This window comes from Mustela lutreola, chromosome 3 (assembly GCF_030435805.1).
Source record: "Mustela lutreola isolate mMusLut2 chromosome 3, mMusLut2.pri, whole genome shotgun sequence".
Classification (NCBI taxonomy): Eukaryota; Metazoa; Chordata; class Mammalia; order Carnivora; family Mustelidae; genus Mustela; species Mustela lutreola.
This window is the reverse complement of record NC_081292.1, coordinates 152,265,019-152,291,057: the sequence shown is the minus strand read 5'-3', so window position 1 is coordinate 152,291,057 and position 26,039 is coordinate 152,265,019. Positions and strand designations below refer to the sequence as shown.

Sequence of the window (26,039 nt, the reverse complement as noted above, 5' to 3'; positions counted from 1 at the left end):
ACCTAAATCTCTGAAACTTTAAATTCACAAGGAGTTGTAACCAAGTGAATGATGATAAAAGTCATCATCGTCATCATGTCAAAACAACTCTTTATTATTATTATTCATTAAAAAGCTTTTTCATAAACATGATTTCTCATTTGTATTCACTAAGGTACCATGAGTGAGAGGAGATATTATGTCCATTTTCTTGGGTAAATTTAGAATCAAGGAACTTAAATAACTTGACCCAAAGTAACACACAGAGTAAGAAACAAACATAGGTCTCAAAACCAGGTTTCCCATTCCAAATACTCATGTTTTTCCCCAGTACACTTTGCTGTTTTGAGATAAATATTCATCAATGACCCCCAGATCAATACAGATTCTTCTAAACCTAGTGCTGCTTTCTCACTGTCTCCGATAGCTTATTTTTCCATTGTCTTTGATAGCTTTGATGATGATACACGTAAAACGACATGTAGACATGATTCCAGAATGTCACAGAGACACTATTCCTCCTCAGAAAGCTTCAAATGCATAGCTCCTCCATCTTTCAGAGCCTCTTTTGAAATATGAATTTGAGGGAGAGTTTGGGTTGCTTTGACTTTAACTGCTACCCAGTACATAAATGTCCTTTTACTCTACATCTTCTTTGTGTCAAATCCCTTGCATTACTGCTAGCTGCCTCCAAGCTTGCCAGAATCAAGAACTTGGATAAAATCTAGCTGGCGGAAATTCAATCCAGGCAAGACAAAAGTGATGCTGATAGGCAGAAGTATTTAGAGTAAATAAGGAGAAGTGCTGTTTCGCTGGCAATCGGGACATCATACCCACCAAATATAAACAGCTTTGTGGTGTTACTGGACTCTGTTGCTTCTGGACTTCCTAACAGCTACTGTGGCTGGAAATGCCATCTTCCATCTCCAGCTGGCTTGAAGGCTGCATACTGTCTTCCAAATTAAGATTCTGCCACAGTGATGTACACATTTGTCATATCCAGCTGGACTACTATAATGCGTTCTAGCTGGTTCTCAATACACAAAACTACATAAACGTTACAGACAACAGTGTAAAGTAATTTACTTGTTGGGAAAACCAGCCATCAAAATTAGATGCGTGCTTGGGTCTTTGGACAGGCCCTATGGCTGTCAAGTCTACAAAGGACTATCAACTTTAGTTGCTAAAGACAAAGTTACATCACAGGCTAACATGAGGCCAATGTCCAGAACTTTATAATGCAGACACAAACAACTGATGAATCCAAAAGAAAGAAAGAGAGAGAGAGAGAGAGAGAGGAAAGAAAAAGTCAGAATCATAGCACGTTAGACAAAGCCTTTGACTTTTACTCATGGGTTTGGTTATTTGCTTACATGCTTTTCAAAATAAGATATTTATTTACTTACAACCCAGAATAAGTCATGTTCAATGTAGGGCAGCATTTCTATACTTCACAGTACATCCTTATTCATTGAAAAACAATGAACAAAGAAACATTATATTAAGTGTAAATTGACCTGTAAAATTCACCCTGTCAGAATGCCTTTGCTAACATGAAAAATTGCAACTGGCAACATTTTTTCCCCAATAAATTATCTACGACTTTTAGTTCCCAGAGATGTCATAACTTGGATCAAAGAAAAAAAAAAGTGTGTGTGATGTAATTTCTCCATTTGGACCAAGATCAAATGGCATAATAAATAATAATATAGGCCAAAGATTGGCAGTTTTTTTCTGTAAAGTTCAGATAATCCTGTAAGCTTTGTGGGCTATATAGTCTCTGTTCAACTGCTCTTAAAGTGCGAAAGCAGTTGTAGTATGTAAATGAATGGGCATGGCTCTGTTCCAATAAAACTTTCTTTATGAGCACTAGGAATTTAAAAATGTGTAAACTATTCTTAGTGTTTGGGCCTGTAAAAACTTGTAATAGGCTAGACTTAGACCATGGGTCATGGTTTGCTGATACCTGTTCTATCGAACTATATAAAGTGAGAGGTAAAATTGTAGACCACCAGAACCTAAATCCCTAAGTCAGCTACTGCTTTCCCGGGACACCTTGGGCAAGTTACATAACCTACCTCAGTTTTCCCATCTGTAAAACAACATTAATAACCTTAAAAATCATAATGAGTGGTTGGAAGCATGAACTCTGATCATAAGTTTTGCAAATGATGCTAAGAGCCTATAGTAAGTGCTCAATAAATGTTATCTATTAGTATGAGTTACTATTTTGGAGTTAACACCTCTTTGGCTTCTTTTAGTGAAAGGATTAGAAAAAGAGCTTTCTTTGTACTCAATTCTCAAAATATGTTACGTGCCTAACTGTTCTATTCTCAAGAAAGGAGGGAACCAAATTTACCCAGAGATATCCAAGAACATTTGGAGTGGGGCAAAGGAAGGAGCATCCCTGAGTTACAAACTCTGCCTCCATCTGAGCAGACACCTACCCGATTACGGTCTTCATTTGTCAACAGTTTCTTCTCAACACACTTATCCAAGACATCTCTAACCAGAAGTCTGTCCACCAGGGTGGGCTGGAGGAGGTTCAGCAATTGGAGACACTCATCATGAGCGTTCTCGGAGGATGGCGAAGGCAGGTCGGTGAGCTCTGGGTTCAGGTAGCGGGCGGCTAAAACGCTGCCTGCTCTCTGAAGGGCCACCAGAAATTGTCTAGGCCAGCCGGGGGGCCAGCCTCCCTTCTCCAAAGCGTTCAAAAGTTCATCAGCCGCCTGCATGTTCCCAGCGTTGACCGCCGTCCTCTGGATCTGCTCCTTCACGTCATTGGGCAGAAAGTCCAGGTAGTCCAGCACCGGCTCCACCTGGATGTACGTTTTCACTCTGGCCCTGAAACACGAGATGAGATAGCAGAAACTCTTGTCTGCAGAATAGCCGTTCGACATCTTTCCCCTCGCAGCGAAGGGAGAGGACTCCCCCCAACAGACGGACGGTTTGCTGTTCTGGGCTCAACAGGTGAGCTGGGTGTCCCGCGGTCGGTTTGGAGCCGCAGGGTCCGCAGCGCTGTGCCTGACGAGCCAGGGGCCCGCAGGACCCCCGGGACGGCGCGCGGGGCAGGGGGTGCTCGGTCGGCCGCACCTGAGCAGGGGGCGGGTCTCAGGGACGCGGCGGCGCGAAGCTGCGAGCCGCCGCGACCCCTCCGACTCTCGGCTGCGCTCGCCCTGGCCGAGGACCCAGAGGCCGCCGCCGCCAACTCCGGTGGGAGCTTTGAGCCCCGCTTTCCGCACGGCAGTTCTTGTAGTTCGCCGGAGTTGGGTTTCTGTTTCGATTCTCCGCGTCCTCCTCGGGCCTTTACAGACGTAATCCGCCGGGGCGGGGGTGTGTCGCTTTCCCAGCGCAGGAGCCGCCCTTCGGTCGGCCGTGGCAAGGACAGTGTTCTGGTGGCAGGCGCTGTGGGAAACGGAAAAGGAAAGCGAATTCGAAAAGCCGCGACTCAGCCACTCTCCGCCTGCAGGTATTTTGACTTTTGTGCCTCAAAACTCGGACTTCTTTCCCACAGCCGTCCTGCATGGCCGCCCCCTCCCCCCAGCCCCGTCAGCGAAAATGTGGAGGGCTTGGAAGCGCTTGATGCGGGACTTCCCGGTCCAGAAGTGAAGAGAAACAGCCCCGGACCCTGACGCCAGCAAGAAGGAGTTACCTTGGGCCGGTGCATACAGGTGGGTTCCGCCCTCCCCCCCCAAGCCTCCACCCCCACCCCCCCCACCCTCCCGGGTCTGGAGATAAGATGGTCACACTGCAGGAAGCAGGTGGAGAAAATAAAGCTACGAAGACATCTTTCCAGAGAGGTGTGAACCCAGAGCCCCAGAATGAATGAACTTTGCACCCGGTCTAGAGTAAACCTGACTTCCCGTGGGTCCGCCCCAGCCAGCTCTTTCCTCTGAGAATTTGTGGATATGAAAAAGAGGGAATAATGATAAACGGTTTATTTGACTGCCTGATGTGTAAACTGTAGTATTTGTTTGGCTTTGACCAGGGTCTGGTGACAGACGCAGAGGGACTCTAACCACCAACTCAGTTTAAGAGCAAGCCAAGAATGAAGGTTTTCTATCTCCCAGCCTGTAAGTTCCCCATATTCTTTAATATACAACTTTCCTTTAATAAAACAAAACAAAAATCCCCAACAACTTATTTTTGATATAGCTGCCATTCTTTTCTTGGATTCAATACAGAAAGTTTTGGCTGAAGCAGTGAGGAACTTAATTAGCAACTAATGTACCAACTTGTAGTAAACATCAACATTTGTCTATGTCATGAGAAAAAAAAAAGACACCCACACTGAAAAATGGCAGCTTCGGTTCAGTACAGAAGCCACATCAAAGTGAGTCCTTCAGGTTGCTACTCACATTCTGCCGTCCTGGCGGTCTGTGGGTGGTAGTGTATATGCTTCACCAGGAGAACCTCTTGGTCTAGAATTATGTGGAGAAGGGAGGGGACAGTTAAGCCATTAAAAAGATACATTTAGGAAAAGTAATCTCTTAGCTAAGCATATTCAATGAAGTTTAGATAGGACAGGGGAGCCTACTGTGGCTTTGGACTGGATAAGAGAAATACAGAGTCCTTGTTTTTCTCAGATGCATACAAAATACTCAGTTGAGCTCTTTATAGCATGTCATCTTATTTTATGCTCTAATTATATTATATAGCTAAGCTATTTTCTTCCCTGTAGGATTGTAAGCTGCTTGAAGAGAGGCCATGTGTACACACTAACCAGTAGAATTCAAACAGTAGATCCTAACCAGCAGGTCCTTGCTGATTACCCTCAATGGGAATTTTATTTGCCTTGACGTTAGCAGCTGGTCTAATGTCAAACACATAGTGAAAGTTACTGAAGTGAAATAAACTTTGTCCTTGCAGGTGGACCTGCTTTATATTATTCTTTTATGTTTCTTCATAAAATACCAGTATGTATTAATTTTGGGATTTGACCTTGTACCTAAAAAAAGAGAGATTAAGGGGTCAGTTGCTTAAGTGTCTGACTCTTGGTTTCAGTTCAGGTCATGATCTGATGTGTTTGTGAGATCGAGCCTCACGTCAGGCTCTGCACTCAGTGGGTGGTTGGCTTGAGATTGTCTCCTCTCCCTCTGCCCCTCTCCCCCACTTGCTCACACCCCCCCCCCAAAGTAAATCTTTAAAAAAGAGATTAAATTATACATTTTTACAAAAGTATTCAAATTATCGATTTTAGTTATTGGGTATGTAAAGATATCTTTTAGGACTATTCCAAGAAATTCCCTCCACCCCTACCCTGGAGGTGCTGACAGGTTTCATTCTGTACATTAAAACAAAAGCCAACCAAGCAACCAAAAACCATTCTGTCCCCTGATGCCCATTCTTCTGTTCTTGAATGTCAATCACTGGAGGATACAAAGGGATTGATGGCTAAATATGGGGAAATAATGTCATCATCCTAACACTGTCAAATTGCTGTTTGGATGACGGAGGGTCAAAAGTAGAAGCTTACATGTTCGGTGTTCAGATTATGTCATTCATTCATGCAGTCATTTAAAAAACATTTATTATAAGTATTTGCAATATGATCAATGCTGCTCTTGTGTAGTTAATAAAACTGAGCAAAGCTTCTAATTTTATGGAACTTACATTCAAGTGGAAGTGGGAAGACAGATACCAAATAATAGCTAGAAAATAGGCAATGTGCCACTTGGGAACAAATGCTATGAGATCTATAGTAAGATCCATTCCTAAGTATTTTGTTGCTATCATAAATGGAATTATTTTCTTTATTTCTTTTTCACATAATTTGTTGTTAGTGTATAGAAATGCTACTGATTTTTGTACATTGATTTCATATCCTACAACTTTACTGAATAAGTTGATTAGATCTAACAGGTTTTTATTGGAGTCCTTAGGATTTTCACTCTATGAAATCATGTCATCTACAAATAGAGACAATTTTACTTCTTTTTGTCCAGTTCTGATACCTTTTATTTCTTTTTCCTGCCTGATTGCTCTGGCCAGGACCTCAGTACTATGTTGAATATGAGTGGGGAAAGTGGGCACCCTTGTCTTGTTCCTGACATTAGTAAGACCGAGATAATAATGCACACTACAGTTCCGCCAGCTGATTTTTCATATAGACCCCCTCTAATTCTCACCACCAGCATTTCATAATATCTATCAGTAACAATTCATATTTACTCTCAAGTAAGAGTCACTTTGAGAGATGAGGGTTGAACGATGAAGACTGAGTGTGAGTACAAACACCAGAAGGAAAGTAGAAAGGGACCTCTTCTTTAGGAATCGTCCATAATCTTGATAGGACCTTTCTGGAAGGAGGAGATTGATGGGGGAGAAAGCCAAGCCTCAGTCTCTCAAAATGTGTCTTTTTTCTTTATCTATAATTTCGCATTGGGATTTAGTTTATTTTTTGCTTTTTCATTGAATAGATGTTTTCCTGTGTCAAGCTTCCTCTGATAACTTTCATTTTCATTCTCCTCTTTGTTTTCCAAATGTAAGTTTCTATTTCCTTTCTCCTTTGGGGTAGGGAGTCTTGTCAATCTATGTCTTTTACTTTTCTCTAGACCTGCCTTTTCTTTTTAAACCCAAAAGAAACATTTCAGTCCCCATCAATTTTTAAAAAGTCATCTGTAGCATTTTGTTCTCTAAACAGTAATTCAGGAAGATATGAGATAACAAATTCCTGCTGTTATCCAGCCTTTCATCTGAAATTTCTACAGCTGAGAAATAGTAAAAATCATAGCTGCCTCTTCTTTGACAAACTAGAACTACAATATAACAGCAGTATGCTTTTTTTCCTTCAATTAAATCACAATAAATCTAGTTCAATAAGGAAATGATTCTAATATTGTTTTTCTGTTCCTTTGGTTGTTGCCAACTTGTACCAATAAAGTGCCGACTCTGTTTCATTTAAAGCTAGGTGTCCTTAACCTAGCAGTATGGTGCTCTGATTAAGCATGATGACCCTGAGCCAGAATGTCAGGACTCACACCTCAGCACTGCATCTTAGTTGCTGTTTCCTGAAGTTTCTCACTTATGAAATGAGCAAGATACCAGTACCAGGCTGGGCCATAAGGTTGTTCAAGAGCTAGACTGTACTTAGCACCAGCCCTGGCATTTTAGGTGTCCAAGAAGTAACTACAAGCAATGAGTAAGAGATGGTGCTAACTCTCAAAGAATGCACAATTTAGAGTGGAAACAAATTAGTTATGTACATAAGCCTATATAATAACTAGCCATATGATTGAGTTTTTAGATAGGATCACTTTTTTCAAGAAACAGAAGCTGATAGACTGATTTAGCAGAAAGTTTATTGAAAGGGTACTGTCATAGCTTTATATTTCAAAGACAGAAGTCCAAAACAGAAAAAGGAATTTTAGCTAAGTTTATTAGATCCTAATACTCATTTCTTAAATATTTCTATCATTTCAGTTATAAAATTCTGGTTTTAAGCATGCACATGTAAAAGTGCTTCTATATAACAAAACAATGTTGAGGGAAAAATATCAGGAATCTGAAAAATTTTCCAAATATCTATTTTTCCAAATTCTTCTTCTATAGCTTAATCCTTTCAAAACAGTCACTTTGGACATGTTTTTGTTAAAACAACTCCTATACCTCAAAGACATAGATAGGGCTTTTTTTTTTTTTTTTTACTTTATTTTTAAATTAATGGTTAAAAGCAACTACAGCTAAATATAATTAGAATGCCATTGTTTTTTCCTTGAAATTATGGTTGATGGTTAACTGGTAAAAACACTTGGGGTTAGATGTCTAAGCCTGTGTTCATTCTGATTGAGAGGTTGCTATTCTAATCACTTAATATATACACCTCTACAATTATATTTCACCTGCTCATATTATAACTGACAAAATTTTGAAGTAGAATGAGTTACTGAAATCAAGCATTAAGATAAATTAAATCAATCTCTTTGATTTACTAAACAACAAAAGGTTAAACTAAGATTTTTTCCAAAATAATAAAGAGAGGGTCCTGGGCAGCTCAGTCGTTAAGCTCAGGTCATGATCCCAGGATCCTGGGATGGAGCCCCACATTGCACTGGGCTCCCTGCTCAGCAGGAGGTCTGCTTCTCCCTCTCCCTCTCCCTCTCCCTTGCTTGTGTTCCCTCTCTCGCTGTGTCTGTCTGTCAAATAAATACATAAAATCTTTGAAAAAATTAAATAATAAAGCATTATCAACTTCAAAATGTATTTTATTATTAATGCACTGGTTTATATCAGTTACATTGAACAATCTTATTTCATCTTCATCTGATGCCTTACTATTTAATTTTTATTTCTATTTTATGATACATTATTATAGGTGTACATGTAAAGATTTTCTAAGTATATATACTTTTATTAGGGTTCATGTTCAGGAACAAAGTCAAAGTACTTGGAGACCACGGCTCTAGAGAGCCACCTAAGGGCTAGAAGTTGTGATGAATTTGAGGAGCAGGATTAATATGAATAGAAGAAGAAGATGTATAGGGGAAGGGAGAGTGAACTCTGGGCAAAGAAGGGAAATTCAACATTTAGATCTTGAAAGTGGAACATTTCAAGTTACTAGCATTGCTTTGTGAAAGATGTCAGTATACTATGTTAACACATGGAAACTGAATATATTTCATATTCTATTGCCAGATATGCAATGGGATATAAAGTATATTCTTGAGTTGAATTTTTTTTAATTTTTTAAAATATTTTATTTGAGAGAGCAGGCAGAGAGGCAGAGGGAGAAGGAGAAGAAGAAGCAGACTCCCCGCTGAGCAAGGAGCCCGATGTGGGGCTCAATCCCAGAACCCCGTGATCATGACCTTAGCTGTAGGGAGATGCTTAACTGATTGAGCCACCGATGCTCCCCTTGAATTGAATATTTTAATAAAAGTATGCTCTATTTAAGAAATAGTTTTTGTTCACTGTAGAAATTGGGGGGTGGATAACGCAATGCTGAAGAAGATTGTATTAGTTACTTGTAATCCTATCACCCAGAGATAGGCATTTTTAATATTTTAAGAGTATTTCCTACGAATACTTTATTGTGTAAATATGGGTATTTGCCTGTGTGCATTCAGCATCTCTTCAACAGACCGTGAGCGAAGATGGTCACAACTGTGAGGAAGAGATCTCCAAGGAAGCAATCTCCATTGGGAGATCATGTTGACATGCCATGGGGAAAAGAGCCTGTGGCAGATTCCCTACCAGTAGGGATGGCCAGGATATTTGGGCAGCAATGACTAATACTGAATAAAAAGTTCATTCCTTTGTAATACTTGCCATACTGACCGTTCTCAGTCCCAGATCTTTCTTAAAAGTCTGCCACAATTAACAGTTTTTGTGTTGTGTGCTTTGGTTAACAAAGGAGAGCTGGTGGCCCCCTGTAGTGGAGCAGAGTTGCATAGAAAGAAAGTGTAGCTGTTGGAAGTGAGACAGGGAACATGGATCAAGAATTCCATCCAGGGGTGACAATGAGAGCAAAAGCCCTCTAGGAATCCTCAGAAATCTTAGGAATAGTGCCAGACTTACAATGCTCTCCAGTATGGGAAGGGCCATCTCAGTAGACATGCTTTCAGCTGTAAGATAAAAAATGCCTGAGTGAATGAGGCCCAGTCAGAGGGATTGATTTTTCTCACACAACAAGAACAGTCAGTGCATTCGTTGTGTCAGAATTCAAGGATGTGTCCTGTGATTTTTCTTGATTTTTCTCTCATGGTTTCAGAATGGCTACCATGGCTACAAACATTATTTCTTCCTACAACCTCAGTTAAACCATGTTGTGGTGGTGGGAGCATGGGGTTTCTCCCATTTACTTGCTCCCAACAGTGAAGGGAGAAAAGATACCAGGAGTTCCCCAGTAGAACTTCTCATCTATCTCATTGGCCGGAACTGGGCTGTGCCCTCCTCCCTAAAATAAAGTGAAATTTGCTCAAAATTCAAACAATTATGGTATTTAATAGTAAGGCATTGTCTGTCATAGAAGCTTAAACCATTTTATTTGAATATGAAAATACAAAGATGACCCAAGGAGAGCTAGAAAAGCCTGTTTTCAGGCAGCTTTCCCTGAGAGCACACGCATTGTCCTTGGAGAGCGCCCCCAATGGGAAGTTCCAAAGCTGCCATTCAGTTCCTGTGTCCCCAGAGTGAGCTTAGAAAGCTGTTCTCAAGCCCAGTTAGCTGCGTATACACATGGAAAGGTGTATACAGTTATACATTGCATCCAAATCTCCACAACTGAAACATTAGGGTCAGTTATTTTCTCTTTCAGTTCCACTCGTGATTCCTCTCTCTGGCCAGAGGTGAGAACTAGGGGTTAGGGCCAGCTGAGAGGACAGCCAAGTCTCATTATTTGTGGTGGTCATGTACTATAAAGTTGTACTGAATTAGTGAATGGGGAACTGCTGTTCCTGGGGACATGTGCAATGAGGTCACACTCTGGTCAAAATATTTCTAAAACTGACCAATATATAACCTTGTTTTGTGTGTGTGTTTCCATTTAAAGTCACCTAAATTAATATATATTGTTGATTCATTAACATTGAACTCAGAGTTAAAAGCACTATAACTCATACCTGAGTGAAGCTTATCTAACACATATTTTCTCCATGAGACACATCACGATTTTCCTGTGCTTAGAAACACCAGATAACACTTTAGAACTATGCTCGGAGGCATTTTAAACAGTGAAATCACTGACAAAAAGCACAAAAATGCCAAGAATTGGCACTAAATATACCACGAAAAGGACACCTGTTTACAGTTTGAGAGCTGAGACAAGAAGGCAGAGCTTCGCCTTGTTCGACCTCAGCTGGAAGCATGTTCACTGGGCAACTCACATTTTTCACTGCTCTGCACAGGTCCACCAATGATCAAGAAAGCATCAAAAGTAATGATTTGGGGATCACAAATAAGTTTTAGTGAGTAGGTAAATAGTTTCCTGGTCTAACCAAGGGAATATGAAAACCTCAATTATGTTTTATATACATATTCCTGAATCATTTGTATTTAGTTTAGCTAAAGCCATGATGTAAATGAACATATATTTTCAGTAGTTTTCTGAGAGATATTGTAGCTTGTAACATTGATCTACCAAATCAATTGACCTAGACATTGTCAGATATTTGCTTAGAATAAATGGAACCTATTATGCATCACAGAAAATATATACCTTCTTGGCAGCAGCACTGTTAACACTTCAGAATGTCAATCTCCAGCAGATATTTGGAAAAAATGAATCATATATAAATTCATAAACTCATCTTGGGCGCCTGGGTGGCACAGTTGCTTAAGCATCTGACTTTGGCTCAGATCATGATCCCAGAGTCCTGGGATTGAGTCCTGCCTCGGGCTCCCTGCTCAATGGGGAGCCTGCTTCTCCGTCTCCTCCCCACTCATGCTTGCTCTCTCTCTCTTTTGCTATCTCTGTCTCTCCCAAATAAATAAATAAAATCTTTAAACAAATAAAAAAGAAATAAAAAGGTCATCTAATGTCTGTAAACTTGAGAGAAAATAACAAGGGCAAAAAATCTGAATCTGAGTGACTTTAGAAAAATTTTTGCTTATCTTATCCTGTTACCTAGGCTTTTGGTAGTTCTCCAACCTATTGGCTCTGCAAAGAGAATGAGGGACAAAAGTTGGAACCCTTCTATCATTTGAAAAAACTACCTTCCTTATGTTAAGCAACTGGAATTTCTTATACTTTTTGTTAGGCAGTTAGTTAGACATGAGCAAGGAGAGATAAAGCAGGTGCTGGCCATCCCTGAGAGCCACCCCCAAGGGTTAACAGTGATGCCTTCAGAACAACCTCTAAGGGCTAACAACAGGAAAGACCAGGCCACAGAGCTGGCTTAAAAGCTACAAGGGGACGTCCAAGAACTGAGCATGTACACAAGGGTCGCAACTTGCCCTTAAGTACCTTCAAGATCACAACAAAATTCATTACACATCCATAAATATGCAGTAGATAAATAGAATTATAACCAAATGCATCATGGTTCCTTCAAGAGTTAGCATAGGCCGTATGCATGTGCAGAAGCCAAAATGTTAAATAACCACCAGCCGTCAGTCAAAAATGTCAATCAATGCCAAATTCACATGTTCACAAAGCAGGCTTAAAAGGATGCAGCCAGAGCTTCTGGGGCATTGCCACTCTTACTCTGGCAGTGGCCCACTCTCACTCTTGAATCAAGTGTACTGTACTTATCTACTCGATAAACTCTCCTCATTTTGGGGTCTCCAATTCTTGGGTGATCTGGGACAAGAAGAGAGCAACAGGGTTTTCCTACCATGAAGACAGAAATTAGGAAGATTATCAGGAAATCAAAGTTTCACACATAACAAAGCTCCATTGGGTGGCCACCTTTACTACAGTTCATCATACCCTTGGTGACCAATATTCAAACCATACTCTGAGGAAGTTTAATATGACATCCCCCTTAGAGGGGGATGGAAAGAGGTTCAGTGGGCTAGGCTCTGGGCCCCATCCCTACCTCAAAGAGAGCTGATCAACTTTTCTAAGTTTTATACTTTGGAATTGAGATGAGAGGAACACTTAGGGGAGAAAAGCACCCTGTTGGTGGCAGGAAGTCTGGTGGTGATGCCTGGAAACAGTACCTGAAGATCTACTTCTATCATCAACCACAATAAGGACTTTCCTCTGGCCCAAGTTTCAGGAGAAGTGTTTTAAGATTTATTTAATTATTTATTTGAGAGGGGTCGGGGGAGAGAGGGAGGGAACATGAAGGAAGGAGCAGAGAGAGGAGGACTAGCAGATTCTATGCTGAGTCCAGAGCCCAATACAGGGTTCCCTGAGTTCGTGACCTGAGCCAAAACAAAGAGCTGGACACTTAACAGCCACCCAGGCACCCCAGTAAAAGTATTCTAAATTGACATTACCTGAAGTCTTTCTGGCATCTCTGAGGCAATTCTTCTCAGGAAGACTAGGAAAGTTAAACTTTGCCCTGAATAAATGCATTATTTTGGATATGACAGTGGTTAATCTCTTTTGACCCCAACGCCCTGACTAAATTTAAAAAATAATAAAATTGTCATGACAGAAAAAGTCCATATTTTTTATATATTTGGAAAAGCATTTGAAAATGTCTAAAATACCAGAACATGATGTATTAGAATTCATTAAAAACAAACAAACAAACAAACAAACAAACAAATGTTGTACCAGAAGCGCCTTAAATGGTTTCCCAGGAAGTAAAAAATACGAGTTCAGGCTGGCAGCTGCCTTTACCCCATCAATTTTTCATAGAACCAAATATTAGCAGGGTTGGGCAAGTTCTAGAAACAACATACCATATTGTAGGCAGAGGGAGAGGGACTTCTACACTTGTCACAAATGAAAGAGTGCGTGTAAAATCAGTAAATGAATGAATGATACACTATTTACTCAGGCTGCAAACTATACCACATTTTAAAGAGTTAAATGATACTAAAACTTATAATTATATCTATATTATTTATAATTATAGTTAAATTGGTTATTAAAATATTTTTAAATGCTTTTGTAAAATATTTCCTGATTACAGCTAAAGTAATCTTTTAAATTTAATCTTTTCTCCTCTAAATTCCTAATTAGAATGTGCATTTGCCTGTCTATAATGCATATCTCTGTTAAGGGTACATAGACTAAGGGGGCGGGGCTTACACAGCCCTTCCCAACCTTTAGAACTGGTACAAAATTGTAGAACTTCTTAGTGCAGTTGCTTTCAGTGGGATGATTCTTTCTCCCTCAAATGCAGTAAAAGCTTCAAAAGGGACATATTGTACTATGTGAGAATTGGTTTTTTAAATATGGAGTGGTCTAAATTATTTTATTACTACCAATGATCTATTTAAAAAATATTTCAAGATGAACTATTTACTATTTCAGTAGATGGATAGAGGTGAATAAGGCTGCAGGCATGGGTTGAGAGTGATATTCTATTTAATACTTTTTAGAAATCTGTTGTTTCTGAGGAATAGACTGGTTAGGTGCACATAAATGTGCCGTAGGTTGATTAGGAATTAAGAATAATATTAACATTTACTATTTGTGGACCATTACAATGAATTGTAGAGAAAACCTGAGCTTCTTCACAAAATGAATTCCAAATGCCGGCCCAGGTTCTCTGGTGGGGCCAAGAACTGCCTGTGGCTCATTATGGAACTCTGATGACCAAGTGACTCCTCTGGGGGGCTCAGAAAGGGGAAACCTTTGGGTTCCTTCCTCAGGCTGCGGTGTGCTACCTGCCAGTAATTGTGTTGCCTCTGCCGCCCTCTTGTGGGCATTTTATTATCAAATAGTAACTGTTGGAACTGATTTGGCTGGTGTCAGGGAAGTAAAATTTAACTATGAACAATATGGATTTTTGACAGATAACAGAAAAAGTAGGCCATCTGTATTTCCTAATGGGAAGACAAAACCATGACTATAATTTAGTCAAAACCTAAAGTACTATATTTTATAAAAGCAGAGAAAAACATACAGGACTCCCTGATCTTCTAGTAGGGAATATCTCCATTTAACAAAGGTTCATGGAAACCAAGGTTCATAGAAGTTGTATTGCATTGTCCATGTCGCACAGCCAACAGGTGAGCTTGGAGTCAATTATCAATCTCTCAAATATTTATTGCATAATTCCTTCAAAAGTTAGCATAGGCCGTAATGACTAGAAACAACTGTTTTAATATGTACGTTTTCTTATTTTTCCAGTATGGTTAGGCCAACGTATCAAAGATGATTACCATCGATAAGATAGTTTATTACAATTTCTAAGAGGAAGAGGCACACCTTCCTATAGAGAAACACCAGAAAGCAGCAGGAAAAAGAGGAAAGCATGGGCAGAGCCTTTCTTGCGGTTTCTATGGGAAAGGCAAAGCAAGATAGGGGAAGCAGAGTTAGAATGGACTAGTTTGAATAATTTTAGAGGAATCTGGGGCATAGAGGTTATCCCTCACTGCCCGGTGCCTGGCCCTGGGGAGACTAGTGCAGAAGAACACTGTCATTTGGGGTTTAAGAGCCAGAGAGAGGAGGTACTTTAGGGCAGGGGCTATGGATTGGCTTGTTTACATATGAAAGGTGAGTCATTTGTTATCTCCAAGAATTGGCTAGTCCTGGGAGGGCCAGTCTCTGTAGTCAGAGAAGCTCTAGATGCCAGAGCATCGAGAATAAAGGAAAGAAGATGGTAAAGTAAATACACCAATTAACAAATTCTCTTGAACTCAGAATCTGAGTGTGTGTGTGAATGAATAAAATCAGTAGTAATAAAGAGAAATCCTAACCCTGACATTGGTATTAATTTTTTATCTGTATGATGTGATTAGCTGATAGATTTATACATAAATGTTACCAAATATCAATTAAGAAGAAATGTCAAGGGGCGCCTGGGTGGCTCAGTGGGTTAAGCCGCTGCCTTCGGCTCAGGTCATGATCTCAGGGTCCTGGGATCGAGTCCCGCATCGGGCTCTCTGCTCAGCAGGGAGCCTGCTTCCTCCTCTCTCTCTCTGCCTGCCTCTCTGCCTACTTGTAATCTCTCTCTGTCAAATAAATAAATAAAATCTTTAAAAAAAAAAATAAAATAAAAAATAAAAAAAAAAAAAAAAGAAGAAATGTCAAAATTGATCTAAATATCAGCTGGGGTTTTTTTCTCTTTATTGAAAACTGTAACAAGGTCAGAAGCTTGCAGATAAATGTTTTCCTGAAAAGTGGAGATCATAATTACTTATTTCAAATTTATACTGAAAAAGATCTATTTTAGGCACATGCTTTTCCAGCAGAAATAAGTTTTGTTTCCTTCTAAACAGTTTTTTATTTTGTGTGCATATTTATTTAAGAAAATGTGCAGGAAGATATCTTATATCGGAATTTGAATTTAAAGAACCCTTTGGTCTTTTTTATCCATCTACCTAGTTATTTGCTCTCTGTGTCCCCATTCAGCCCTTTTGGTAACTTCTCTCCATTTAATTATGCTTTCTGATATCACTAACTACCATTTTCAACAATTTATGAGCAAACCATTGTGTAAAGATTCTGTTACTAGGTTACATTCTCCTTTAGTGGAATCATGGTGGCTGAATAAAAACCTTGGTTCCTGTTCTCTCTCTCTCTCTCCCTCCCTCTCAACACTTCTATATAGCCTATTTGTTTAATCAACTCTTTGGATTTAATTCACCATTCAATATAATTGTTCTATAAATATTTACCCTATACAGTTTACCTGGATTTTTGCCATACCTTACAGAAAAATAAATGGGTTGAGTCTCTAATTGAAAAGTTTTTGGGGCACCTGGGTAGCTCAGTCGTTAAGCATCTGCCTTTGGCTCAGGTCATGATCCCAGGGTCCTGGGCACGAACCCCATGTCAAGCCCCATGTCGGGCTCTCTGCTCAGCAGGTAGCCTGCTTCTCCCTCTCTCTTTGACTTACCCCCTGCTTATGCTCGCTCTCTCTCTTTTCCAAATAAATAAATAAAATCTTTAAAAAATTAAAGAAAGGAAAGTTGTTAAGTTTTGGCAGGATTGTAAGTTGTAGAATTTCTTTTTCTTTAGTGTATATGATATTTTCTACTTGCTCCTCCTGAAGATCCATGCTCTACCCTCTACTTTGTATTGTGGCCTGGGAGGCTGATGTTTATGGACTGCATCCACTTTCCTTCCCTCTGGCTACTGATTGAGATAGCCAGTGGAAGTACTGACGGGAGATCAGAGACAGGGAAAAGACTGAGGTGTAGAATTGGTCCCCTCAGCTCCCTCCCGCACAGTTAGTTCATCGTGTACCCCTCTACTAAAGGTCATGTGTCAGATGGCCCTCTCCATACAGCTACTGTCTTTAGGTTTCACCACGGCTTCTTTGTCTTGCCCTCTCATCCTAAGTGCAGTAATGGATCCTCACTGAAACTTGCAATGAGATGCTGTACCATTTATTATTACTGCCTGTTAACTATGTTAACCCCTTTGTAAGTGGTGACTTTTATTAGAGTTCCTCAATTACAGTGTTTGAGTGTGCCATCTGCTGTTTTCTGGTAGATATGGCAGCAACTGAGTTTTTTGGGTAGAGGTTGGAGAGCAAAGCAAGTGTCCTAGGCAGGTTAAATAGAGCAGATCTTGGATGCAGCATTAACTGTGCTCCTTACATGCACCCAGTTTTCACTTGGCACCATCACCGATCATGGGTCCTCATTTATATTAGTGTATACTGTAATTCCAATCCTCAGGGACTGTTCAGGAGAGTACCAAACTGTTTTCTTTTTATTCAGTTCAGTTTTTAATTGAGGATAGCTGAAGCAATAATGTGTTATACAGCTTAACTCTTGCTTTAAGCAACTTCAAAATCTCTAAGCATGGGACTTCATCTATCCATTCACTCATTCAAAACTATGGGAGCATTGTCATTCTCCACAGATGAATTAATCAGGTCATGTTTTGATTTTTAAAATATTTTGCAACCATTTTGATGTGTGTCTATCTCCACAATACAGATTATTACTATCTTAGTTTCCTCTTAAAATATAATTAGTTTCCTACTAATGTCATAAGATTTGGGGGAAACTCAAGTATGAAAATGTGCGAAATAGCTCTGAAAAGCATCATGTGCTATATAAATAAATAGATTTTAATTTTTAAAATTTCTATTACCAGATCTTTTTCCTACAATAGTTTTACACAGATGAGGGACGGGGGCGATCTTATCTTCATACATATGTAAAACACCTAAGGATTGCTATAGAAATGGGATGATCTCAACTTTAGCCCGTCCATCATCTGCTTAAGCACTGGGCCACTTTTATTTTTATACTTTTTTAAAGTAGGCTTGTTAAGCAGAGTCCATGGGTTTCATTCTGCACTTCATTTATCTATTATTTTTTAGAGAGGGAGGTGGAGGGAAGGGCAGAGAAAGAGGGAGAGAGAGAATCTTAAGCAGCCTGCATGTGCAGTGTAGAGCCGACCTTGACCTCACAACCCAGGGATCATGACCTGAGCAGAAATCAAGAGTCCATTGTTTAACCAACTCAACCCCCCATGCCCCCCATGTTTATTGTTTTGATTAAAGTATTTTTGGTTGTAACAGTACCATTCTAACTTAATTCACATTTTATGTGAGCAAAGGAATAAGCACCAGGTAAATTAAGTATTCAATCAACATGACTTCATTTTTCACTTTCTAGAAAGTCAGTTTTGTGAGCATATGATCCCATGTTATTAATATGGAGTCCAGTTGATATTCACAAGCATGAAACCCGGATTTAACGTTGTCTGAATAACAAATTATTTTATAGAGGCTATTAATCAGTGTTTCAGCTTTTTGTATATTTATATATATTAAAGATTTTTATTTATTTATTTGACAGAGAGAGAGAGATCACAAGTGGGGCGGGGGGAAGCAGGCTCCCTGTTGAGTAGACAGCCGGATGCGAATCTCGATCCCAGGACCCAGAGACCATGACCTGAGCCGAAGGGAAACCCACTGAGCCACCCGGGAAACCCACTGTTGCAGCTTTTATTGAGCATTTGTTTGTGAATACATATTACGGTCAACATTTTTTATATATGTATAAAATTCTAAACAAGTTTGAGTTGAACCCAAATTGCTTGATAGGGCTTAATGATCCAAGTGAGGAAGCATATATTGAGAAACTACCATTCTTCACCTCTCTGAAGAGCCCTGTTGACACTTTTTGTATATGCATTATTGTTTTCTAAATTGTTTTGAGTTTGTGCTTCTGCCAAAAGAATACTTAATATTACCAGAATCAGAAACAAAAAAACCCTGTGTTGTTGAAAGCTTGGCTGAATAAGGTAAGTTGATCAAGTGGCTGGTCTCAGTAATAAATGGCAAATAATGTTTACTTCTTTCTTATTTGTGAAGCTTATTATTTTTCTCTGTCCTCACTAGTGGGCATTAACCCTTAGGCATTTGCAATAGTTTTAGATTTATAATAAAATTATTACTGGTTAGCTTCATTTTATACTGTCAAGTTTTTATGCCTTATACAAATAACACACCTAAAGCCTTCATTATTTCATAAAAGACATTATTCCATAAAGACACAATTTCTGGAGGAAGTATGACAGTTATTGCATGCATATCAATTAAAACCCTGTCATGAAATCTATATGAATACATTTTAGCTAAAATAGATAAACTCTAGAGCAGATCCAAGGTGACCGTACAACAGTGGATGTGATGACTAAGTGTCCCCTGTTCCTCATCTTTCAGATTTTGTGTGTTATAGATTGAACTGTGTTCCCCTAAAATTTATTTGTTGAAGCCCTAACCCCCAGTGTGATGGTATTTGGAGTTGGGAGTCATTGGATGGTGAGGTTTAGGTGAGGTTAGGAAGGTGTGACCCTCACGATGGGATTAATGTCCTTATAAGTAGAGACAACAGAGAACTTGCTTCCTTGGTCTCTCTTCACCCACATACTGAGAGGGCACAGCAAGAATGAGGAGAGGCCATGTGTGGACACGGCAAGAAGGCAGTCATCTGTAACCCAAGAAGAGAGTTCTCACCACACATGGACACTGTTGACACCTTGATCTTAGACTTTCAGTCTCCAGAACTCTGAGAAATAAATACCTTCTGTTTAAACCAGCCAGTCTATGGTGTTTTGTTACAGCAGCATGAGCTAAGACGTTGTATGTATGTTGTTTCTCAAGCTACATGGATTTAAAGTTTGCCAGAATCATTTTGCATATGTAGTAAGCTATGCCTTTTATCTATTAGGTCAAAAAAACCTATTTCTATTATTAATTTTTTATGGGAAATGATATAAGAGGCATTAATTTCTTGGGCCCCTTTTATTTCATTATTAACATTAAATAATTAATTTTCACATTAGGGCCATTTTGGAGGAATCCTTCCCACCTACCACACTAAGTTCTTCCTTATCTCCCAATAGTTGCTGCATATGTAACATACGGAGAATAGCAAGGTTCATTAAGATGTAGAGCATCTTCTTGGGTGGTTGGTAGCTGTTCACTCCATCCAGCCTTTCAGATCAATAACCTACCTGACACTACCACTTAATTTCATAGATATCTCACATCTGACATGTACAATATCAGGTATTGATTTGGCCTCGCCAAACAACTTTTCCTCCAGTCTTTACCACTGGCAAAGATCTACAAAGCAGGACTCTAGTTAAAGTGGTAAGGATGATTTCAAACCATAATATACTATTTATACTATTAAAAATAGGGAAATAATAGTAATAGTAATAGTAATAATAATAATAATAGGGAAAAGGTCCAGTATGAACTGAATTCAACTTTGATTTGGACAGAAGGGATTGGACATTTGAAAGCAAGAATGAGGGGCACTTGTGTGGATCAGTCGGTTAAGCATCTGCCTTTCAGCTCGGGTCATGATCCCAGGGGCCTGGGATTGAGCCTGCTTCTCCCTCTCTCCCTTTGCCCCTCCCCCTGCTTGTGCTCTCTCATTCCCTATGTTAGATAAATAAATAAAATATTTAAGAATTAAATAAATAAACGAAAGGGAGAATGAGAGAATAGGGAAGGAGTAAGTGAAGGCTCTATAGTATTGGGGAAATGGAAGGTTACAAAAAGCAGGAAAAGGAGTTTAGTCTATGTGAAATCCATCTGGGTTTCGCTTAAGGGCACTTATCCAAGTTAGACTTCTGCCCTCTCACAGAGACTAGGAGAATAAGCCCTATCTTCAGATGCTGGCTGGAACAAACAGTAAATTCTTTAGGCAGCCTTGAGTTCTCTCAGGTTAGTGCTTTAAAAGGGACTAGAGTCATCCTAGGGATGCAGCCTGGAGCTGTCAAAATATGTTAGTGTTTGTTCAATTCTTTATAGGCCAAGATTAAGGCCTAGTCAAGAAGGGGGCTCAGAAGAACCTGGCTAGAGTTTGGCCAGGGAGAGAGTATTTGTCACCATGTCACTGAAAAGCCAATCTGATAGCCATCAGTAAATCCTGAAGGCTACCCCTTAAAATCAGAAAACAATTTCACCACTTTTTATCATCTCAATTGCTGCAACCCCGGTGAACACCACCATCTCTAAATTACCAACAGATTGCTATCTTGTCTCCTTCCTTCTATGCTAACCCCCCTTCAGTTGACAACTATTGACAACACAGATGAAAGAGAGATCTTTTACAAATTAAGTCACATTATGTCCTGCTAAAGCTCCAAATCCTCAGTGGCTTCTAATCTCATGCAGAGTATAATGTCTTTACGATGGCCAATAAAGGCCCAGGGTGATCTGCCCCAGAGACCCCTGTAACCACTCTCAGATTTTCGCTCTGGCTCAATCCATGCCAGACTTACCAAACTTCTTGATGTTCTCTAAATAGGTTAGGAGGCTTCTGCCTTCTACTTCTGCCTGGAACATTCTTTCTACAGGTAACTACATATCTAACCTATTCCTTCCAAGTCTTTGGTGAAATATCACCTTCTTCTTTGTTTTAGAGCAGCATACCCTCCCCTTCTTAATGAGGCTATCTTGAGCATCTCATTTCAAACTGCAACCTATTCTGTCACTGTTCCAGGCTTGCAGGGTCTTGGCTCGCAGAGTCAAAGAATGATGCGTATGGACACAAAAGGGCACAGTGATAGTTTATTAAGTGAATTTTAATATTTATATATTATATTTTATATTACATATTATATTTAAGTTTATTATGTAAAAGAAAGAAAGCTCTCTAAAGGGAGAGGGGTCTCCCTGTTGCGTATGGACACAAAAGGGCACAGTGATAGTTTATTAAGTGAATTTTAATATTTATATATTATATTTTATATTACATATTATATTTAAGTTTATTATGTAAAAGAAAGAAAGCTCTCTAAAGGGAGAGGGGTCTCCTTGTTGTCTCCCAATGATGTAGTTTTTGAATGTTGGTGAGGTCAGATCCAAAGGCCAAAAAAGAATTCTTGAGATGTCTTTAGTGCAAAAAGGTGGTTTTATTAAAGCATGGGGACAGGACCTGTGGGCAGAAAGAGCTGCACTGGGGTCATGAGGAGTGGCCCATTATATACTTTGAAGTTGGGAGGGGGTTAAGGGATAGGTCAGCTTCTAAGGAATTTTGGAAACAAGGTTTCCAGGACCTTGAGGGGGTTAGCTGTTGTTGGGAAAAGGTCATTTATTACTGTCTAACAAAACCTTGGTTAGGAGAGAATTATATATGAGATATATATTGGTGGGTCATGTGACTGGGGATGACTGCTAACATGTATCTTTTGGGGGGGGGCGGTGGTTAGAGATAAAGGAGGTTTCCAAAAGAATTTTTATATGTTAAAGTAGACTTACAGGATCCTGGAGGTTGGGCTAAGATTGGTTTTTGCCCTTAGCAGTGTGTCAACATCCAGGCAGCTGAGTCCCAGAGGAATGTCACTCTGCCTGTTTCAAGGACTTATCAATGGGCTGTAAGTAGTTAGGGAATTTAATAATTTTTCTTCTCCTTTTATTTCCCACATCATCACCTTACTCCCCCCATCTCCATTTACATTTTCCTTTTGTTTTGTAGCATTTTTCATCTCCTTTATTCATTGTCTTTACTTATTGTTGTTTGTTCTCCTTGCTAGAATGTGAGGTCTAGAAAAGCAAAAACTTTCCTCCAACCTTGGTGTATTTTTTTTTCTCATATAAACTAGGGCTACATTATAGATGTTCATTAAATTTTCTTTTAATTAATGAATCAGTCTAAGTGAAATTTCTTAATGATATAAAATAAGCTCCATGGGGCACCTGGGTGGGTCAGTGGGTTAACAACTATCTTTGGCCCAGGTCATGATTCCAGGGTCCTGGGATGGAGCCCCACATTGGGGCTCCCTGTTCAGCAGGGAGTCTGCCTCTCCATCTGTCTCTCCCCTAGCTCATGCTCTCTCTCTCACACACTCTCTCAAATAAACAAATAAACAAATAAAATCTTTTTTAAAAATTGTAAAAAATAAAATAAGCTCCATTAATGTTGTTTTTCTTTTTCTTTTCTTTCTTTCTTCTTCTTCTTTTTTTTTTTTTTTTGAAGGTTTTATCTATTTATTTGACAGAGTGCGTGCACAAGCAGCAGGAGTGGCAGAGGGAGAGGGGGAAGCAGGCTCCACTAAGCAGAGAGCCTGATATACCAGGACCCTGGGGTCATGATCTGAGCTAAAGGCAGACTCTTAAGTGACTGAGCCACCCAGGTGTCCCAGTGTTGTTTTTCATTAGCTGGTATGTCTTGTTTTAGTATTTAGCATATAAATAATTTCTTTGAGAGAAGTACCCTCCAGCTCTGGAACTGAAGTTTGCTGAGGAGCAGTAAAATTTTACTAACTCTCATGTCCTTATTTCTCCCATTCCCCACAGCCCCCGAACCCCCATTCTTTTTTTTTAACCACTTTTTGTTTTTTAGATTTTATTTATTTATTTGACAGAGAGATCACAAGTAGGCAGAGAGGCAGGCAGAGAGAGACCGGGAAGAAGGCTCCCTGCTGAGCAGAGAGCCTGATGAAGGGCTGGATCCCAAGATCCTGACAGAGGCTTAACCCAATGAGCCACCCAGGAACCTTCCCAAACCCCATTCTATAGAGGGGAAAGCAAATGAGGTAGCAACAGATAGGAAAGGAAAACCTAAATAACTCAGTGTTTATAGTGTACTAGAAAATGTACTGGTTAATTGAATATCTAAATTTATGGTGAGACCAAAGTTCATCCAGATTTGGAAGAAATATCATAGGTAGACATAATCATGAAAGCTTAACATGCATCAGAAAACATGTATCCTGTTTAAGAGAAGTAATGTAATTGGCTAATTTTAGTCAAAACAATGCATTTTCTTTCTATTTGTCTAGTTTTCGATATTATGTTTTTCTGCTATTTAAACCATTTCCTTCTATAGTGTAAATAATTTTTACTATGTTTGGAAATGCTATGGTTGGGAGTGGGCAGGGAGGGGGAAATGCACTGTTAAAGAGCCTACATTCCGCAGCCAAGCTGCCTGGGTTCTAATCTCAGCTTTGCTACTAACTGCACAGTTGGGGGTAAGTGATAACACAGTTCTCCACCTTACCTTTCACTTGTGTGAAATGGTGATATTCAAGAGTATATACCCAATGAAGTTGTTTTGAGGAACGGCCCCTCATAACACACAGGGCCTGTCACATAGCGTTCACTCTATAAGTAGCTATTTTTATGAAACAGTGGAGTGTTTTCTGAAATAAAAATGCATAATTTCAAATTGGATTGTATACATTACATTTTCATAAAATGACACTGGTCATACAATACTAACTGAACCATGAGCCAAATTTTCATTACTATTACTTTAAAAAAATCTGTGTGGGCTCAAGTGAATTTTTAAATTCCTATACTAGAACATTTATAATTTGAAATACGAAGTTTAGAGAAAGATGCTGCAGATGGTGTGTCGAAAGACCTCTTTGGATCTTGTGGTACATCGTACATAGTACTTTATAAGAGGTAGAGCAATTCCTCCTGTACCTTTCTGAGTTCTTGACTGAGACCCTTGTAATAAAAAATAGATTAACAAGAGAATAAACCCAGACGTTTATTGACATGTAACCTCATGTATACATGGGAAATACCCAGGGAAAACTGAGTAACTTTCAGAAGTGATTCTAGTTTAGATACCGTCTTCAGCTAAAAAGAAAAGGAAGAAGGGTGAGGGGAGGCTAACTGTGGGGAGGTACCCGGAAAAGCAGTGTGGACAAGTGTAAGATTTGTAATGCAGATTTAAAGCTGCATCTTCTCCATTGATAAGGGTCTAGTTGTCTGGAGGAATCATCTTTGTCCTTCCTGGTAGGGAGGGAGGAGAAGGACACTTTTATAAATTTCTGTGGTGCTTTTAGGCAAATACAGGGAGAGCAGAGAGATTTTCTTTTATCTGCTTCTTCTCAATTGTTTTCAATTCAAAATAAGCTTTATGCCAGAGTGGCATATTTTGGAAATGAATACTGTCCTTCAGTAGGAGTTTTCCTAGGCAGCTCTTTTTCTAAGAAAGAGATACACTGCCAAGAACTGGGAAGGATCTGATATTTTATCCCACTTGTAAGCTAACAAGTAGTCTGCCACAGTTTCTTAGAAGTTAACAGATGCATGAGATTCCTCTGTCAGAGACAAAGGGTTTGATTACTCCGCACCACAGGCAGCGTGAGCTTCAGACTCATAGATTCTTCTTGCTCCCAAGGCTGTCAGTGTGAACTGGAGCTGCGAGGCAGGAGCGGCACAAGCAGCCAGGGTTTGGATCAGAATAATGGACAAGTCCAAGTTTAGAAATGTCATGCTAGCAAACCAACCTATACTTTGTCCTGGAGGAGCAGATTATCTTTGTTATCCTGCAACAAATTTCTCTGCCCTTGAGGGAAATATCCCTATCTTTGAAACTACATGTGTAGAAATGCAAGAAGCCCATGGCAACTTGACCCCAATATACACAAACACAATAAAAACTAAGATTATAATAATGAAAAAAATGTACAAAAATTCTAACCACAGATTTAGACTAACATTATAAATGTAAAACACTCTATCCTTTCTGATCATTTCTTTGAATATGTAGTTAATCAATTAAAATAAAACCTTGCAACAATTTGCTTTGCTCTGTAGTAAATTATCACTTGATGCTTTAACAGTCACGTTTTTCCTCTTACCAAGTATGATCTCCCTCCATTTAGTCCAATAATCAGAATTTATTGTCTAAATTATTTCTTACTGTGTTACAGGAACTAACACACTTTCTCAAGAGTGGCTTGCACATTAGCAATCTTCCTTTTTCTCTGCCTCTTCCTGATAAAATTAAGTTTCACAAGGTTCCTTCTCAGTAGTGTAGCTGGGCAATTATTACTCAGCTTTGCAAGGTCGTTTTCCTCTGCTAATAGACAGCTAACGCTTTTTTTCCCCCCACATCCTTATTTTTAAAAAACATTTTAGGGGCTGTCACACTTTAAAGATAAGATCATCCTGGTCTTTTTCTTTGTTTTTAAGCTAAAGCTGCTAAAGCCGTTTGGTGGGTGTATATGTGCATCGTGTCCTTTTAAACCCAGAGCTACAAAATTCATCTGAGTTCCAGAGAAAAGCAGAACTGCCAATAACTCTTACCGAATAAATTAAAGCAACTGTTTA

The 26,039-nt window shown here is 39.5% G+C and overlaps 2 protein-coding genes across 2 annotated transcripts in view; one reads left to right on the top strand and one right to left on the bottom strand.

Moving 5' to 3' along the window:
• IFIH1 (interferon induced with helicase C domain 1) overlaps positions 1 to 3,525 on the bottom strand; it is a 56,242-nt gene extending 52,717 nt beyond the window's left edge. The window contains exon 1 of the mRNA XM_059167166.1: positions 2,427 to 3,525. Within this exon, the coding sequence (XP_059023149.1) occupies positions 2,427 to 2,879 (453 nt within the window). The 5' untranslated portion in view covers positions 2,880 to 3,525. The remainder of the gene's footprint in view (positions 1 to 2,426) is intronic.
• A 439-nt stretch (positions 3,526 to 3,964) lies between these two features.
• GCA (grancalcin) overlaps positions 3,965 to 26,039 on the top strand; it is a 48,034-nt gene continuing 25,959 nt past the window's right edge. Inside the window, exon 1 of the mRNA XM_059167168.1 lies at positions 3,965 to 4,052. The gene's annotated coding sequence lies outside the window, so the exon portion shown is untranslated. The remainder of the gene's footprint in view (positions 4,053 to 26,039) is intronic.